The sequence below is a fragment of the Trachurus japonicus genome, chromosome 2 (genome assembly GCF_045865225.1).
Source record: "Trachurus japonicus isolate A0001 chromosome 2, Traja_1.0".
Taxonomy (NCBI): Eukaryota; Metazoa; Chordata; class Actinopteri; order Carangiformes; family Carangidae; genus Trachurus; species Trachurus japonicus.
Genome location: NC_140908.1, coordinates 3226263 through 3245731, shown reverse-complemented (window position 1 = coordinate 3245731; position 19469 = coordinate 3226263). Strand labels below are relative to the sequence as shown.

At 46.4% G+C, this 19469-nt stretch overlaps 1 protein-coding gene across 2 annotated transcripts; it reads left to right on the top strand.

Annotated features, from left to right (window-relative positions):
• The first annotated feature begins 1035 nt into the window (after positions 1-1035).
• tmem198ab (transmembrane protein 198ab) lies at positions 1036-18604 on the top strand. Of its 2 annotated transcripts, none has more exons than XM_085795484.1 (5): positions 1036-1259; positions 12484-12766; positions 14497-15078; positions 16559-16752; positions 18197-18604. In XM_085795484.1, exons 2-5 carry the CDS (start codon positions 12610-12612, stop codon positions 18347-18349), a joined length of 1086 nt encoding a protein of 361 aa, XP_085651610.1. In that variant the 5' UTR covers positions 1036-1259; positions 12484-12609; the 3' UTR covers positions 18350-18604. The 2 variants fall into 2 exon arrangements, with proteins under 2 accessions (XP_085651610.1, XP_085651601.1); XM_085795475.1 differs by lacking the exon at positions 1036-1259 and adding an exon at positions 7019-7254.
• The last annotated feature ends 865 nt before the right edge of the window (positions 18605-19469 follow it).

Below are 19469 nucleotides of genomic sequence, written 5' to 3'. Positions count from 1 at the left end.
AATAAAACCCCGTTGAACTTCCATATGTCACTGTAGGATTCATTAAGCCGGTGCATATTCTCATTTGTCCAGGTCGTAGTATTTCAAAGGAGGTTAAATCGAAAGCAACTGGACTTAGTTATTTGTCTAGGAAGACGTTTCACCTCTCATCCAAGAGGCTTCATCAGTTCATGTACGCAACTGACCAGGCTGGGACTGGTCAGTTGCGTACATGATGCGTACATGATTTCGATTTAACCGCCTTTGAAAAGTAGGATTCATTGTACTTATTGTAGAAAGCAGAAATTTTGAATTTACACAAATTGGGCCCTTCTGGTCCCAAACAACAAATACAGTTTTTTTATGTTGTGATAATCCCAGTGTCCTCATATGAGGACATCATTTTTTGCAAAAACTAGGCTACTTCCTGTACAAAGACAAACTTTAGGTATTGTAGGCTACTTATTAGGTCCTACTCATCCCAGATAGCAAGGAGAAATAAAAAATGCACCAGAAAAAAGCTCAGGTCTCAGGAGGCTAGAGCCATGATGATGTGATGCAGCTGCAGCAGATGTGCAGATGAAAATGCTTCTTTGTGGCTGCAGGTGAGACACAGGAGCATCGACACTGACAGTGGTATTTTATATTTTACATGAGGAAACATGTTTCAGCAGTAGAATAAGTAAATGAATAAGATAAACATTGACTTAAATGGGATTTTCAATGAGTATTTCTTAAAACTGGTGCGTTTGAGGACGAAAATGAAGTAAGAATGAGTGATTTGTAAGTGTATTGTAGAGCTGCGTGTGAAATATTTCTAAAATGCATTAAAATACATTAAAAGTGACCATATAAAGTAAATGATGAGCGTGTGTGTCTGCAGGGGGCGCTGCAGGACTTCATGATAACTGCACACTGTAAATGTGATGCGGACTTCGGCTCTGACGAGTCCGGACTCGTCACTTTTTGCAGCGGAGGCCACCGCGTTCAGAGACAGAGAGGCTCCATATCCTCCATCCATCCATCCATCCCTCCATCCCTCCACCCAGTCAGCCCCGCTGCAGCTCCAGCTCCGGCATGTAACCCGGGCTGTGGTTCACCTCAGACCGGCTGCTCCGTCCTGGTTTTCCGCCCCCCATGGAGGACTGAGGGAGGTCTGGATCCAGCGGGGAGACGGGCAGCTCCACGCCGACGGGAGAGCAGCCAGGTCGGGGATAAAGCGGTGATGATGGTCGGTGTCCCCGGCGGCGGAGCCTCCTTTTACCGTCATGTGGAGGACGGTGAGTGGACCAGCAACGCGCACGGTGCGTCTCTTTTGTCTCAGACACGCACGCACGTAGGCTACATACACGCACACACACACACGCACACACCTGCTGTCAAACACCGCGGATGTTTGACAGCCGAGGGACCGGGCCTCTCTGCGGAGCGGATCCAGGTCAGGTGATGTCGGGGTCGATGGATGAACGGATGAACGGATGAGTGCATGGATGGATGGATGGATGGATGGATGGATGGATGGATGGATGAAGGGCCGCTGTGTTTACAGAAGAGAGGGGAGTTTGTCCGTGTTGGTGGTGGTGGTCGAGTTTGAGCTGTCCCAGCGGTCCCTGAAGGGCTCTCAAACAAACTGAAAACCTGTGTGTGTTTAACTATTAAATCCTTCATTTTGAACAGTGTGTGGCAGCAATAATCAAACTAAAGGCTGGTTGAATCGATTAAACCTATTTTTTAATGAATCATAAATTAATCAATAGCAACTGATAAACATAAAAAACTAGTACAGAAGATTTTCAGCTGCTCTGCATTTAATTTCAGTGTAAATAAAGAATGAAAAGGTGATTTATTGACATTTAATAGTCTTTTCTAGTTCAGTTCAGAATTCAGAATCTGAGGTTTTTTAACACGTTTCTCTTTGGTTGATGTAAATGTGTGAGAGGATTCAGAGAAACCAGCTCCATCTTGATGTTGATTTTGTTCATTAGACAAGAGGAGAGAGAGTTGAAGAGTCGGTGCTGGAGGTGACTGATCTGAACTATTTTATTTTGGTGCTTTGAACGTCACATGACACCTCGTCCCAACCGGTCCCAACATGACATCAGCAGCAGGTTCAAATGGACTTGGATGTGTTTGACTGGATTTTATCTTGTCATGTCCAGTGTTGTTGATGGGTGACGTGTTGTGATGCATTCAAGAGGCTCGGTTTTTTACCATTTTCACTAAAAGATTCATGTTTTTCGTGTTGTTTACTTCGTCCTTCTCATTCTTGAGGACATTGATATCTCAGAAAAAGGTTAGAAAACGTCTTCCGGTACATGACTCTGGGTCGACAGGATGTAACGGTGGAAGATTGGAGTTCTGAGCCTTTTCTTGGTCTCAGAACAAAACGCTTTTATTCAAGGATTCTATCAGCAGCAGTGAAGCACTTGAACATCTCACGCAGACTGCACTTAACCTTGCACCCTGAAAAATACCGCGCTGTGAGTGTCACACAAAGGCAGCGCGAGTCTCTTGTCTTTCCAGGGACACAATTCAGCAAAAACATGGATGACAGGACTGTTCTCAGACCAGTTGGTGACAGACGAGTGGATTCATGGTCCCTGGAGGTCGTTGCACGGCCTCCTGGGAAAGAAATCGGAGAGAGGGGGGGGGGTTCAGTACTGAAATAATCCTGGACGTTGTTTTTCAGATTTAACGGTGACTTTCCTGTGACAGACTCTGCAGACTCTGCTGCTGCTGCTTCTTTGTGTATTCACTGAGCGTCAGGCCGCCGTCTTATCAGCGCAGTCAGGCGGCACAGCTCGAGCTCTGCGGCCGCCGGGGGAATGAAAAATGCCACAACACGTCGCCTCGGATCCACTAGTGGGTCAACATCTCCAGCATGGTGCCTCTCGCATTCCTCCCCCCTCCTTTCTCCTCTTCCTCCTCCTCCTAAGTGCAGCAGCAGCAGCAGGTTGGAGTCAAACCAAGAAAACATGTCTCATTTGTCCTGTCATCTTTGAATGCATCACGGCCTGCGTCATGTCCACACCAGATTGCACAGATTGATCATCAGGTCGTGATCTGGTCGTGTTGCGTTCAGTTGCTGCTCAGTGTATGTAGAAGCTTCCTGCAGCTTTGCTTCTTCTCAGACGTGTTTGTGTCAGTTTCCTGGCTGCGAGGCGTTCAGGGTCCAGCTCATTAGCGCGAGCGGAGGCCCTGCCTGCCTGCCTGCAGCTCTGAGGGCCAGATGTTTGTTGGAGGATGAGGAGCCTGTTGTTGTCGGAGCCGACAGGTGCGGGAGGCGGAGCAGAGCCTGCAGCCTCCGTCCACACTCAGGATCAAACATAGATCGGGCCGTTTATCAGGAAAAACCACCAAACATTCACTGTCTGTGGGAATTTCATTTTATTTCCCAGTTACACTGCAAAAACTCAAAATCTTTCCAAGAATATTTGTCGTATTTCTTGTCAAAATGTCTCATTTCTACTCAAAACTAATCTCTTTCCACTGTAAAAAAAAAGACTCATCACCTAAAAATTAACTTTTCTTTAATTTTTAGATAATTTCATTTGTTTCAAACAAATTTTCACTTGAAATAAGTAGAACAATCTGACAGTGAAGAAAAACTTGCCCCACTATCAGATTTTTCTACTTATTTCAAGTGAAAATATGCTTGAAAGAAGTAAAAAGTGTCTAAAAACAAGCTGCTTTTTAATGTGATGAGTCTTATTTTAAGTATAAATAGATTTGTTTTGACTAGAAATGACATTTTGATTAGAAATAAGACAAATATTCTTGGTTAGATTTTGAGTTTTTGCACCATGCTATGAAAAGTTTTTGGTTTTGTGGAACAAAGAAAGAACTGGTTAAATACTAAAACACTAGTACATTATTAGTAGATCATCTTCATCAATGCGTCTATTGATTATTTAGTGACATGATTACAGGGAATAATTAGACAGATCATCACAGCTCCTCACGTTGGAAACCATCGACCCGGTGCTGCGTGGTCGCACGGGGCTGCGCCATGTGACAGAGAGGATCATGGGTGATTCCTGCACGTGTGATTAGTTGTCTTTTGTTAATTAGAGTCATTGATCGGCTCTGTTTGGTTTTCACGAGCCAGGAGGAGGTTGGTTGTTTGTTTGTTCGCTTGTGTTGGTTGATGAACCAAAGAACTTCCTGTGACTTTGTGATGTCACAACAACGCAGTCACGTGTAACGTTTAGCGTGATCAGAGCTTAAAGAGGCGCTGTGGTGTGTTCAGGGCTCCTCCGACGCTGCGTTTGGTTTCTCCTCCAAGGGAACAAACGTCATTGATATTCCTGAGCAGCTCTCTCAGGGCGCCACAGGATTAAGCCGTGTGAAAAGAGAAGAAGGAGCCTTTTATTACATTTGCGCAAGAGTTCCTACGGTCCTTGAACATGTCGCTGCAGGTCTGAAGACACCTGAGAGGAACCTGCTGCTGCTGCTGCTGCTTTCTTTCTTTTTTTGGCACAGACAGGCATAGAGCTGGAGTCGTTATCGTCGCTACCCAGAGCTCACGACCTCATTAGCCCGCCATCACACTGATACCAGGATTATCCTACGGCACTCAAACGCACCACAGGCCCCCGGTGTCAAGTGATCAGCGTGAAGTCGGTTCATTTTCCACCAGAGCTGTTTAAAAAAACATGTCGACATCCATCCGAACGCAGCCACAAACTGAGCCTTGGAAAAACTCAGCCGTCAGGACTTCCTGTGACTTTGTGATGTCACAACAAAACAGTCGCCAAGCCCCGCCCCCTCACCACCACAACAATAACCATGCAAGATTTGTAATAAACACATGAATCATGCAGAGGCAGACTGTTTGTGGGAATGAACCCTTCAAAATAAAACACAGGAAGTGGGACACATATGGAGCAGGGGAAAATGGTGTTGCTTTTATTTTGAAAATCTTTGTGTTTAACCCTCCTGTTGTCCTTCTGGGTCAAATTGACCCAATCTGTTCCCTTCCTCCATCCTTCCTTCCTTCTTCTTCCTTCCTTGAACGAATCTGTTCCCTCCCATCTTTCTTTCCTTCCTTTTTCCCTTCCTTCTTTCCACAATCCTTTTTCCCTTCCTTCCTTCCTTCCTTCCTTCCTTCCTTCCTTCCTTCCTTCCTTCCTTCCTTCCCTTCATCCTTCTTCCTTCCTTTTTGATCCAATCTGTTCCTTCCCTCCATCCTTCCTTCCTTCCTTTCTCCCTTCCTTCTTTCCACAATCCCTTTTCCCTTCCTTTTTTCCTCCCTTTTTCTTCCTTCCTTGAACGAATCTGTTCCCTCCCTTCCTTCCTTCCTTCCCTTTGTCCTTACTTCTTCCTTCCTTTTTGACCCAATTGACCCAATCTGTTCCCTCCCTCCTTCTATCTTTCATTCCTTTTTCCCTTCCTTCTTTCCTCCCATCTTTCCCTTTGTCCTTCCTTCCTTCCTTCCTTCCTTCCTTCCTTCCTTGACCCAGGAGGACAACGGGAGGGTTAAGAGACAGTGAGCTTCTTTTAGCTTTTAGAGACTGAAGCAGATTGTGGAGACCGGGGATGGACGTTGTCCTCTCTGCAGTCTGTCGGGGTGAAAACAGTCTGACATGGACAAAGACCTCAGTGTCCTCTTCCTCCTCCTCCTCCTCCTCCTCCTCCTCCTCCTCCTCCTCCACTTCCTCCTCCTCCATCAGCAGATTCTCCACATTCTGCCCAATCACAGGAGTTTCAGAAGTGGAGCAGCTCATTCAGCTCTCAGCCTTATGTAACCTGCCCAGCGAGCGTCTGAGGAGGTGTGAGAACGCCTCGGCCCTGTTGGCACCGCCGCCGCCACCGCCGCTGCTGCTGCTCGTGTCTAATCCTCCACGGACGAGTCGTGCCGTCGTTTGTTAGAGAGAGAGAGAGAGAGAGAGAGAGAGAGAGAAAGAGAAGAATCTGAATAGGACAAAATGGCACAGCTCAGTTATTAGTCATGATCATTTATTCGTGAGTTGGCTGGTTGGTTGTGAAGTTGTGTGATGAAGCAGCAGGTGCAGAAACTGGATGACGATGATGATGGTGATGGAGTAAACAAAGGGATGAAGCTGAACAGTACAGATACATGTGGGCTCACTATTTGGCAAGCAGCAGCTCCCAGTTTTAAAGAGATAGTTCAACATTTTGGCAAACTGGCCCATTGCCATAATCCCTATAGTCATAGCAGTGGGTTCGTTACCTTTAATTGTCGGGGCAAGTTATTTTTAGAATGACGGAGCAGAGCGGCGAGCTGCTCAGAGCTACGCTACGGAGGCTCATGGGATTTCTTGGTTTCCCTCATCAAACTCATCAAATACACAATCCAACAACTCCACAACACTCTGGTGGACAAGTTGTGACCTGCACATTCACCACGCTATGAGATAATAACACAACGTTACCACACAGAGTTGTTTTAGAGGGAAATTCATGCAAAACCACTGATGCACGTTGCCTTCAGGGACAGTTTTTCGGCAAACAGTCTCTGCATTTCCCTCTAAAACAACTCTGTCTGGTAACGTTCTGTTATTATCTCATAGCGTGGTGAATGTGCAGGTCACAACTTGTTGGAGTTGTTGGATTGTGTATTTGATGAGTTTGATGAACCAATAAATCCCATGAGCCTCCGTAGCGTAGCTCTGAGCAGCTCACGGCTCTGCTCCGCCGTTCTAAAAATAGCTTGCACCGACAATTAAACGTAGCGAACCTACTGCTATGACTATAGGGGTTATGGCAATGGGCCAATTTGCCAAATTGTTGAACTATCCCTTTAACCTACAGACTGAGATAATGAGCTAATTATGAATGAGTATCAGGGGACTCTTATTGTGAAGGGGCACTGTGCTGAGTGGCTTTACCTGCAGCCGACAGGTGAAGCAGATGATGATGACGGTTGGACAGACGGAGGGTGTCTCTGTCTCTCTGTGGCACGTGACCTCACAGATGTCATGATCCTGCATCCTGCCTGCCACGTTTCCACAGCAACCAGCATCGATCGCCGCGTGCAGAGGGGACTCTTCCTCCTCCTCCTCCTCCGGAAGCCCTGATGACACACTCGTTCTTCCGTTCGGAGCGACGGGAAGCTGGCAGCTCCGCTCCGAGCTCGTGGTGAACAACTCCGGTTCCTGGCAGCTCACACACCGGTAGAGAGAGAGAGAGAGAGAGGTGTGTGTGTGTGTTCGTGTGTGTGTGTGTGCAGCTCAGTGTTCAGACGGCGAGAGCAGGGACCAGAGTCCGGATGAAAAGATGCTGCAGCCTCGGTGGAAGCGGCTCGTTCCTCAGGTCAGTGGCGATGGAGCGGTGTCTGACCTCAGTCTGGACGCTGAGCTGGGAACAGTAACGATCTGATTTTATCTGAATTAACAGCAAAAAAGTTTTAGTTTGGTTGTTGTGCATCGTTTCTGATCGACTTAAACATTAGTTTGGTTAAATTTCAGTTTATTTTGTGTGATTTATTTAAAGTTTAAAGGTTGATGTTTATATTAAAACTCCATAAAGTACAAAAAAAGGTTATTTCAGGACATTAAATGCAACTTAAAGTGCTTAACAAGAGGAGAAAATAAGAATAATAGCTGTAAAATAACTATAAAACTGTGGAATGTAGTAGCTGTTTCACACATGATGCGTTCAGAATCACATGGTTTTCAGACGTTGCATATGTGAAAAATTAGCAGCACATGTGTTGTTGTTTTTCAGGCATTTCACATATGATGCGTTCAGAGTCACATGTGGTTTTTGGACGTTTTGCTTGTGATGCCTTCAGAGTTGCATGGTTCTTTTGGACCTTTTACACATGATGCCTTCAGAGTTGCACGTAGTTTTTGGATGTTGCACATGTGAAAAATTAGGAGCACATGTGTTTTTTTTCCAGGCATTTCACATATGATCCGTTCAGAGTCAAATGCGGTTTTTGGACGTTTTGCTTGTGATGCCTTCAGAGTTGCACGTAGTTTTTGGATGTTTTTACACACGATGCCTTCAGAGTCGCCATAAAAAGTTAGTGTAAAATCAGATATTGGCTGATAATCCCCAGTTTTAAGGATCAGCATTAATCCTCTCACTGTGACATCATTACCTGCTCATCACTGATTCCTGCAGAGTTTAACAAGCCACCAGTCTGTGCGCTTTTTATGAATGCCACCAGATTTTTTTTTTTTCCCATGCTGCACCTGTTTCCGGGCTGACGGAGCTGTGTGTGTCTGTGTGTGCGTGTTGTTTTGGATGGTGGTTGTGAAGCTGCTTGTGGAGCAGCTGAGGCGCGGTGACTAATGCATCAGGAGGTTGTTGCGTAACGCGACACGGTGGGAAGGCCGCGGGCGTTTATTATTTTGTCTCAGTTTCCTAAACGCATCACTACACGTCTGCAGAAATATATTTAAATGAGGCCGTGAGTCACCGCCGGCCGGGTTATGAAACCAGCCGAGACTCAAGACGACACGTCTGCAGGTGAAACGAAAACAACATCAACATTTTTTGAGGTCGCCGTCTCTTTAAGATGCAGGAGATGAAGAGTTAATGAAGCGTGGCCGCCTCCTCCACCACCAAACAAACAAACAAAGAGTCACTAGTGAAGGTTTTTCGCCAACGCATCATCGCCGCTCAGCACCTGCTCCCGCTCTCATGCAGGAGCTGAAAACTCCGACCCTGGAGCTGGTTCCTCGAAGGCATCGCGGGCCTCCATCATGTAGGTCAGAGCTCTGTGTTTATTAATAGACACAGTTTTCTTTATTCATGAAAAGCCCGCTCTGTTTTCCCGCCACCGCTGATGAAGATGATGATGATGATGAAGATGATGATGTCATCAGTCAACATGGCTGCTCATGTGTGTCAGTGTGTCGTCGGCGCCGCGTCGACTGATCATAAGATTTTATTTCAACCTGACTCAGAGCGGCGGCGGCCATGTTTGTTTTGTTGTTTTTTTGCTCCGTCTCAGTCTCATGGACGCGTTACCACGGTGATGTCATGATGTCAAAGGTCAACCGCCACCTGTCCCCTTTCCCCTAAGTCCACAGGTCCATCTTGTTTCTCTCTGTCCGACCTTTGCACGAGGAAAAACGTAAATAGACGCCGCTGGCTTTAAATCCAACGTGTGGAGTGAAACAGTTAAATTCACTATAAAGACAAAGGTTATATTGATTTATTGATTGATCGATTGATTGATTTATGTACTTATGTACTTTAAAAGAAAGAAAATTGTGACATTGTGATAGCCGGCAGGAAATGATGCGTTGTTTGATGTCTTATAGGTGCACGCTGCTGCCACCTGGTGACCAGCGTGACTCCTTTATTATTATTAATAATAATAATAATAATAATAATAAATGTGAATATTAATATAAAACCAGTTCCTTTAGAAACGTAACCTGCTGCTGTGACATCTCGGTCGTGTGTGTGTGTTTATGTTTTATTCATAATAGTGTTGCTGTTGGAGCAGACACACACACACACACACACACACACACACACACATTGATGTACATTCAGAGGGAACAGACGAGCCCATTGATTGGCTCCCACCCTGTTGCTATGGGAGTTTAAGCTGCTCTTCCATTGGTCGAGCCGTGGACCGGGGCCTGACTGACTGACTGCCGGCCGGCCGGTCGGTCGACTGGCTTTCTGTCTGTCTGTCAGCATCCCACCGTCGTCATAGCAACAGACAGGAAGCAGGAGGAGGAGGAGGAGAGTGTTAGTGTTGTTGTCGCCGCTGCTGCTGCTGATTTGAACAGCAGAAGAAGAAACTCCTCAGAGGATGATCCGTCTGCTGCACATTTTGATCTGCAGCCGTACGACACGGCTTAATGCCTCGCACACACACACACACACACACACACACACACACACACACACGGGGCCAGGGTCACTCGGTAGCGACCTGCTAATCCTCCACAAAAAAGATGATTATGAATGTGACATGTTTGGATGAAAACGGGGATGAACATGTAGAGAAATTGTGTGTGTGATGTGTGTGTGTGTGTGTGATGTGAGAGATTGTGTGTGAGACTGTGGCCCGGCGGCGTTGACCCACAGCTGCGTCTGTCCGTCCTGTTTTAACCTCCCTCCCTGTGGGAAAGTGACATGTTCACTGGCTCCGCCCCCTCTCTGGGTTTTATTGACAGTTTTATCTATTTTAAACGTCATTGTCTTCCACTTCCTGTCTTTATTCAATTAAAACTCCATAAAGTACAAAAAAAGATTATTTCAGGACATTAAATGCAACTTAAAGTGCTTAACAAGAGGAGAAAATAAGAATAATAACTGTAAAATAACTATTATAGTTTGATGCCTTCAGAGTCACATGGTTTTCACATGTGGAAAATTAGCAGCACATGTGTTGTTTTTCATATGGTGCGTTCAGAGTCACATGTGGTTTTTTGACGTTTTGCTTGTGATGCCTTCAGAGTTGCATGTTTTTTGGACATTTCACTCAAGATGCCTTCGGAGTTGCACGTAGTTTTCGGATGTTTTCACACACAGTGCCTTCAGAGTCGCCATAAAAAACAAAAACAGCAGCGCCCCTGGAAACCGACTCCAAATTAGCATCCTGGTCACACTCAAGACTCGAGACAGATGTGGTTTTCAGTTTTATCTCCTCCATCGTGGCTGGAGCCTCAGGGCCGAGGAAAAAGAGGGAGGAGGGAGTGAAGAAGAAGAAGAAGATGGAGGGATGAAGGGAAGGAGGAGAGGAGCGGTGGTGGAGCTCCTCATAATGAGAGTAAAGTTCCCCAGACAGGACTTACATAAACACCTCTGACCCAGAAACCTCCCACAGCTGGACTGGACTCACCCCGACTCCGAGAGGGGGAGGAGGAGGAGGAGGAGGGAGGAGGAGGAAGAGGGAGTCCAGTTCAGCCTCTTCTTAGTGAAATCTTGAAAAATCCTGAAGAGTTCAGGAAATTCAGTGAATCATAGTTTTCTCTCTTATATAATAGAGTTTACTCATCGTCCTCTCACTGTCCACGCTCGCTCACTTTCACCTCTTATGTAATAAATGTTTTATTTTTGTTTGAACCTTAAAGATTTTACAGTAACATTTCATTTCATTTCATATTCATACCATCCATGGATTACATGCAATGCATACATTACATGATTACATATGTTAAGGAGCAGGAAGCCCCTTTCTAAAGTTATAATTACATTAGCTTATATACCAAGCATTAACACCACTACCACACATTATTTCAGAGAATTAAAGATGAGAAAACATATAATAACAAAAAACAATTTGTCTATCTTTTAACTTTTAACTCATACACTTACTTTTAATAGGCACTTATTTTTTCTTTTTTAAACATCTTCTTAAACTGAGATATGCTTGTACAGCTTTTCAATTCCTTGCTCTGTGAATGCCATAGTTTTACACCTGCAACAGAAATACACATTGGTCTTAAAGTTAGCCGAGCAAAATCAACCTTTAATCTGTTATCATTCAAGCATATTAACATTATTTTTAACTTCTGAAGATCTAACCGTCTCTAAATAATATACAAAATGCAGATAACTAAGGTTTAAAATCGAAGTACCTGCAGTTTTAGTCGATCATGTGACCAGTAGATATAATAATACTGTATGTGATGGTAATTTCACAATAAAAGCGTCTCAAGAGTGATGCAGATTAATGAGGAGGCCGGTGTGGACAGTGAAGGCAGCACAGCAGGAGAGGAGGTGAAACGCAAGGTGAGGTTGAGCGGGAATGTCAGGAATGGCTGCAGCTGACAGGTGCACACACACACACACACACACACACACACACACACACGAGCTGAATAACAGAAGAAGGGGAGAGTCAGCTGCTTCAGACAGAAAACATGAGCGGAATACAGATGAGGCTGCAGGAGAGGAAACGAGGGATGGAGGGAGGGAGGGAGAAGCTGAATTAGAGCAAACTTTATTCACAGGAAGACAATGTGTTTTTTCAAAATAAAAACATAAAGAGGCAGGAAAGTCGTTAGGAAAAGATCTACGAGGGTGAATGTGTTTGTTTTGTGGAGTTTGACGCTTCTCGTTCACCCTGAACGCATCACGGTCAGACACGAGACTCCAACACCCGCTGCCATCTGAGCTATTATTACCATCCACTGTTTCCGCTGTCAGGGGGAGGCGTGTGTGTGTGTGTGTGTGTGTGTGTGTGTGTGTGGGGACGGAAGACAAAATCTGTTTTCACTGCAGCAGATTTAAAAGCCACTTCACTGATCCGTAGTTGAGCTCATTATGTGATTATGGATCACATCAGCTCAGTTTTACTGTTTGATTATTTTCCCGATAAAGCTGGAAATGTTTTGTCCTGATTTGTCGGAGCTTCCTTGAACGCACCACGCTGATTTCTCTTCTTCATATATGCGGCTACCGCTGTGAAACTGAGCCTCAAACCCAGCGTCAGGACTTCCTGTGATTCTGTGACGTCACAACTGAGCAGTCGGCAAGCCACGCCCACCTCAGAGCCTCCTCTCTTCTGATTGGCTGACACGAGAGAGTCTTATTTTGAAAGTTTTCCTTTTTGTCTGTCCACAGGTGAAGCCACGCAGATGGACGGTGCTCCGTAGCCTCCGCTGTCCCTCGCCTCCCACCTGATCGCCTCCTGCTCCTCCTCCATCACTCCTTCTCTCTCTCTCTTTTTTTCTCTTCCTCCTGGTCGCCATGACGACCACGCTGGAGAAGCTGCTGGCCCGGCCCGAGCCGGAGCTGAGCCCCGATTGGCTGGACGGCTGCGAGGACACGGGCGGCCGCTACAAGGTGGTTCCCTCGGTGGTCTGCTCCATGTGCTGCCTCTTCGGCATCATCTACTGCTTCTTCGGTGAGTTGGAGCTCGTTAGCAGCTCGTTAATGTTTGGCCCATGAGATGAGAGATAATAACACAACGTTACCACACAGAGTTGTTTTAGAGGCAAATACAGAGACTGTTGATGAAAAACTGTCCCTGAAGGCAACGTGCATCAGTGGTTTTGCATGAATTTCCCTCTAAAACAACTCTGTCTGGTAACGTTGTGTTATTATCTCATAGCGTGGTGAATGTGCAGGTCACAACTTGTCCACCGGAGCGTTGTGGAGTTGTTGGATTGTGTATTTGATGAGTTTGATGAGGGAAACCAAGAAATCGCATGAGCCTCCGGAGCGTAGCTCTGAGCAGCTCGCCGCTCTGCTCTGCCGTTCTAAAAACAGCTTGCACTAGGGTTGTGCCAATTGGCGATCCAATCGTCTATCGGCGATTGGAAGGATGATCGGCGATGTTTTGTTTTCTTGCCGATTTTACACACACACATACTCGCTACTTTTTTTTATTGATCCAATGCGCAATCTGTTTGTTTTGTTTTAATGAAGCCGCTTCTCTGGCTGCTTCCAACAGATACTCTGTCAAATGACAGTGTTTCACCAATCAAATGCAGCCACAGGCGACGTCCAATCAGACGGAGCCAGGTAGTCATATGACCGCACACAACATCTCTGTGGTAAACAGGGTGGCCACTGCGCCTCAAATTTGAGGAAACACGTTTAGCTGATGTTGATATGCCACAAATAAATTACGTCCGCCATGAATAGATTTTTCGGCTTTCGGCAACGCAATATCGTTCCGTTCATTGATCATAGTGCTCTTTCTCCATTATTAGCCCTCACACACACACACACACAGAGAAGCGTGTCACTACCCGATTTGCAACGCTACCCGATTTGTGACAGCTACGTACGGCAACTCCACTTGGACAAACTTAGTTGAATTGACTTAGGATCACTGCCCTATGTGCGTCGCCAGAGACGGTTTATCTTTTTATAAAAAAAAAAAAAAAAATACTTTATCAGTAATGTAAACTGAGGGTTGGTTGTGGTGGTTTGGATCTTTATGCTCAGAAAACAGGAACAGAGGCAGAGACTTTTAGTGTTTACTCTCGTCTTTTCTCGCCGGCCTCATCACCATGACAACCACAAACAATCACAACTAAGTTACCACAACACTCACTGAATAAACGAGTCTGCCGCGGCTGTCTTATGACGGACCTCCGCGGTTTTTATTTTATTTTATTTTTTAATCATTTTCACAGTACCGTATTTTAAATTCACAGAACTTTAAGCATGTACGCAAATTGGGCAGTGCCCAAATGAAGTTTGTCCAAGTGGAGTTGCCGTAGGCAGCTGTCCAAGATGGTGGCCGGTCTGCCCATGCGCAGACCAGTATTGTCACAAATCGGGTAGCGTTGCAAATCGGGTAGTGACAAAGCGCGCATGCATGACAGCAGGGCACGGTAAAAGCGGAACTCATATGCCCCCCCCCCCCCCTTCGAACGAACACGTGGAACGACCCCCCCCCCGGACCCCGGCGATAGATAGGTCTATCGGCGATCTCCTGGGAGGGCGATTGGGACGATCTGAGAATGTCAAAATCGCCCAACACTAGCTTGCACCAACAATTAAAGGTAACAAACCTACTGCTATGACTATAGGGATTATGGCAATGGACCAATTTGCCAAAAATGTTGAACTATCATGTGTGAATGAGAAGTAACTCTCCCTCCCTCGCTCCTGGTCTCCTAGGTTACCGCTGCTTCAAGGCGGTGATGTTCCTGACGGGGCTGATGTTCGGCTCCGTGGTCATCTTCATGCTGTGCTACAAGGAGCGCGTGCTGGACACCCAGCTGAGCGTGGAGGCGTCGGCGGGCATCGGGCTCGGCATCGGCACGCTCTGCGGCCTGGTCACCATGCTGGTCCGCAGCGTGGGCCTCTTCATGGTCGGCCTGCTGCTGGGCCTGCTGGTCGCCGTGGCCACGCTGGTCGGCATGGAGGAGCTGTCCGACAGCCCGCCGCGCTCCGTCTGGGTGCCCCTTGGCGTGCTGCTTGGCCTGGGCATGCTGTTCGCCGTGCTCACCCTGCAGTGGCAGCGCCTCTTCACCACGCTGTCCACCGCCGTCTTCGGCGCCGCCGTCATCACCGTGGCGCTGGACTACTTCGTGGAGCTCTTCGCCCTCGTGCTCTACATGTACGAGCGGATGAAGGCGGCGCCCGGGAAGCCCGTGTGCTGGCTGACCTGGGTGGTGCTGGGCGTGTGGCCGGCCCTCACGCTGCTCGGCGTGGTCGTCCAGTGGAAGGTGACCGCCGAGGGATACTCGCACACCAAGGGTGAGGAACCGCCGCTAGCTTATGGCAAAGATATTCAATATATGGAAAGATCCTCCATGACAGGCTGCTCCAATGATAGAAATGGTATACAGTGGTATACGAGTCGGTAACCAAGGAAACGTCACTTCCGCTCAGAGCCGTGGGGGAAAACAAACCGATTCCCCCATAGACATACGTGTAAAAACGCGGCATTTTAAACCTTTGTCTAACGGTTGTCCGCTGTCATGTCTTAGTTTGAATCACTTGTATCTGCTGACAAAGAGCTTATATTAAAAAACTCATCAAGATCCGGGTCGATTGTTGTCCGTACATTTTAAAATATTGGCTCTTTCACAGTCAGTCACATATAGAGTGCCGAAGCGGAAGCAGGAAGTAACGGCGCCATGGGTCCTCAATTCGAAAAAAGTCTCCATACAAATGAACGGGAGTCCAAGTTTTATTTCGTGATCCGTTTCATGCCGAGAAATCAGCCGTTTATCATAAAACGGCAACAGAAGAATGTATTTTGTGTGACGACGCTCTGCGGACTACAAATCTGGTGTCCCACAGAAAATACGTCATAGTCTTTCTGGTTATGGACTCTTCGGAATTTTATTCTACAATAGCTTTACAACAAACGGCTGATTTCTCGGCATGAAACGTGATGTTTTAAACAGGTAGAGGTCATATTTTTTTCTCATGGCACAATTCAAACGGATCACGAAATAAAACTTGGACTCCCGTTCATTTGTATGGAGACTTTTTTCGAAGTGAGGACCCATGGTGCCGTTACTTCCTGCTTCCGCTTCGGCACTCTATATGGGAAGATCCTCCATGAGAGGCTGCTCCAATGATAGAACTGGTTTCACTTCCTGTCTCTCTAAATGGGCGTGGCCAACCGTCACCACCTCGTCTGTGAACGTGTGTGTGTGGATTTATACAATTTTTAGGTAGATGAAAGTGAGATATTTATATTTTCTTATGATAACATTCAATATTTACACTACTAACAGTAATATTTAGCATGACAAAAATAATTTCAATCATTTTCACAGGAGTTTGCGGCCGTTTGTTTGACGTTGCCTAGGAGATCTGTGCCAAATCTGGCGAGAGTGTGTCGTAGAGACAGAGACAGGTCTGGAACAAAGTGGATTTTCTCCGGATCTCTCCGTCTGAAAATTACCATTTTGGTGTCAAACTGTTCAGAAGAGATGTGGCTTGTGAAAGATGAGTCCAAAATTTACTTCAGTGACCGTGGGGAGAAAGAATCAACCATAATCGGTGTTCACGTTAAATTGTCCCATTGGAGTCAATACACTCTGTGCTGCCTCTGGTCTCTCTAAAGGGGCGTGGCCGTGCAGAAGCCTAGTGACATCATACAGGAAGCTGACTCGTCATGGAAGGTCTTGGTTTATAAACCGTCTTTGCTTTTGGCTCCTAGCGTCTCCTTCTCGCTGACTCCGCCCCCTCCTCCTCCTCCTCCTCCTCCTGTCGTCCACAGTGATCATCAGCCGGCAGCAGCGGCGGATGCAGGTGATGCGGATCCGCCAGCGCGACGACCGCTTCCGCAACAAGAAGAAGAAGAAGCAGCAGCAGCACGCCGCCGCCCACCACCAGGCCAAGCAGCTCCAAGAGCCCGCCTACCGCCGCAAGCCCAACCCCATCCGCCGCTACGACACCGACGTCCTGTCACCGGTGAGGAGTCCAGGCATTTCATGAATAAAGGTTGAACAAATTGCAACAGAAGCAAACCCAACTGGCTTTGTGTCCTCAACATGTCCTGAGTGAGGGAATAAAAGTCCAGAAGAATCCCATTAGGGGAAAGTTTAGAAAAAGACCCAAATATAGCCCATTCATTCGCCTATTCATTATTTTTCTCACTCAAATTTTTAACCTTTAGATATCTCCATGAAAATTACCCAGTTGATTACTTACATTAAAGGGACAACGAGGAGTTTTGGAAAAGTGAAGTGTTTTCACACTACATTTATGAGCCTCCGCGCACCGTGAAATTCTTTGACCGGCGCAAGACAGACTCATGTTTTCATTCATCAAGAATTAAAGTCAGAGGTTCAAAGAGGTTCACATTCCGTCGTAGTTCCGACCATAAACGGCGATTTGGCGGCGTTATTCTCATTACTCGCCACGAAACCGAAAGTAAAGAAGCATTTCCGCCACCACTAATAATAACAAAATAACGATAGAGACAAAACGATTTATTTATCGAAAATGGGCCCATTAACAAGTGTGGGTAACGTAGATTCATCCACATTAACGTGAGACTTTTTTATAACCAAATAGAAACTCCTCGTTGTCCCTTTAATTATTTTTCTCACTTGAATAGGGTAACATTTTTAACCTTTAGATATCTCCATGAAAATTACCCAGTTGATTACTTACATTAAGACAAACAAAAAATGTATTACAAGTTTTTTGAAATTCTTTGTTAACATGAGCAAACAGTGCATAATCTAATTACGTATGGCTAATTTGCATACATACAACACCAGATCTAAACACTGGGTGTATAGTAGGTGAAAATGTCTTCTTCTGTTCAATCTTGTTGACATATTGCAGTAAAAAAACTTAATATTAAGGTCTGAATGGAACCCATTTGGCTACCCATGAGCATTAATACATAGAGACAGGGAGGAAGAAGGAACTTTAAACCAGTCTTTATTCATTATTATTATCAACTCATCCCAATTTTCAAGCTGGTACCACCACAGCACCTTTATATATACCCGTGCAGTCAAAACGGTGGAATTTATGCTAATTTATGCAAATTTGCTCATGTTCACAAAGATTTTCAAAAAACTTGTTATACATTTTTTGTTTGTCTAAATGTAAGTAATCAACTGGGTAATTTTCTAAAGGTTAAAAATTTAACCCTATTCACATTAAATAAAATAAATTAATAGGTGTATGAATGGGTTATATTTTGGTCTTTTCCCCTAATGGGATTCTTCGGGGCTTTTTTCCCTCACTCAGGACATGTTGAGGATACAAAATCAGTTGAGTTTGCTTCTGTTGCAATTTGTTCAAGGTTGACAAAAATTACTGGACTAGAGTCGGGGCCGTGGCGGGTTGGAGGTGGTCGAGTCGTAGAAACTAAACTTCTGTGTTTTGTTTCCTCCAGAGCTACATCCAGAGCTTCCGGGACCGGCAGGTGCAGGCGCAGCCGTTCCCCGGGCGACTGGTGGGCGGCCCCCACGGCGTGGTGGACGTCGGCTACGACTGCGGCTCCACGGCGCCGCTCACCGGGGCGGCGGGACCTTCTCTACGGGTTTGACAGCACCACAAAACGCACGACCGCCAGCGCCGGCCGGCTTTAGAAAGCAGAAACAGATTCTGTTTTCAGACAATCTGGGTTTGAGGATTCGGACACGCTCAAAGGGGGCTGGATTTACCCACAATGCAACACACAGTTTAACCCTTTACTAATTCAGTTTGAGGTCGTAAACCTGCTGCAGCCGTCGCTGCACCGGTTTGATCCAGATGCACAAATGCATGCACACACACACACATGAGGAAACCCAGCCAAGACCTGATCGGCTCTGCTCCGGCTCTGCTCCGGCTCTGCTCCGGCTCTGCTCCGGCTCTGCTCCGGCTCTGCTCCGGCTCTGCTCCGGCTCTGCTCCGGCTCTGCTCCGGCTCTGATCCGGCTCTGCTCCGGCTCTGCTCCGGCTCTGATCCGGCTCTGCTCCGGCTCTGCTCCGGCTCTGATCCGGCTCTGCTCCGGCTCCGATCCGGCTCTGATCCGGCTCCGATCCGGCTCCCGACCCGTCAGTCTCCATCTCAAAAGCCAAAACCAGATCAGGGATCGGGGGGTCCGGTGAAAACCAGCCTCAGGTTCACACACTCCGCCGCCGTCGCTCCTCGGCCTCTTAACGACTCGACACTTCGTCCACAAAGGGAAACGAGGGCGCTGCAATGCATCCTGGGAACTATTTCTCTGCTCTCTGTGCCATCTGGACTGAAACAACAACAACATCCTCTTTAAGTGTTTTATTTTGAAAGGGTGGGGGGGCTGAACCTGAACCTGAACCTGGACCTGAACCTGGCTCATCCTTGGTGCTGGACGACACTTTGTGGCCTCGGTGTGCGAGGAGAGTTTGTTCACGAGCCGCGTTCACGCACAACACGTCGTCGACACATTCACGATGCGTTCAGGGTTATAGGATTTTACGGATGAAAAAAAAAAAACAGACATAAAATAAAAATGCAGCGCGTTCAAAATGGACCAAAATTAAAATCAATGTGTACTGTAATGTGATTGGTGCAATGTCTGGATGAGCTGTTGCCTAGCAACCGTGACACCAGGTATATTTTCTTCACTAAAAAACTCTTCTTCTTCTTCTTCTTCTCTGCTGTGAAGCAATAAATCTTCTTTTCCTCTTTAGCGACGATCA

Excerpts from the sequence above, each read along its gene's own strand:
- tmem198ab (XM_085795484.1), top strand. The coding sequence starts at position 12,610 with ATGACGACCACGCTGGAGAAGCTGCTGGCCCGGCCCGAGCCGGAGCTG. Across the intron at positions 15,079-16,558 it reads GGGATACTCGCACACCAAGG|TGATCATCAGCCGGCAGCAG; the intron begins GTGAGGAACCGC and ends TGTCGTCCACAG. Across the intron at positions 16,753-18,196 it reads ACACCGACGTCCTGTCACCG|AGCTACATCCAGAGCTTCCG; the intron begins GTGAGGAGTCCA and ends TGTTTCCTCCAG.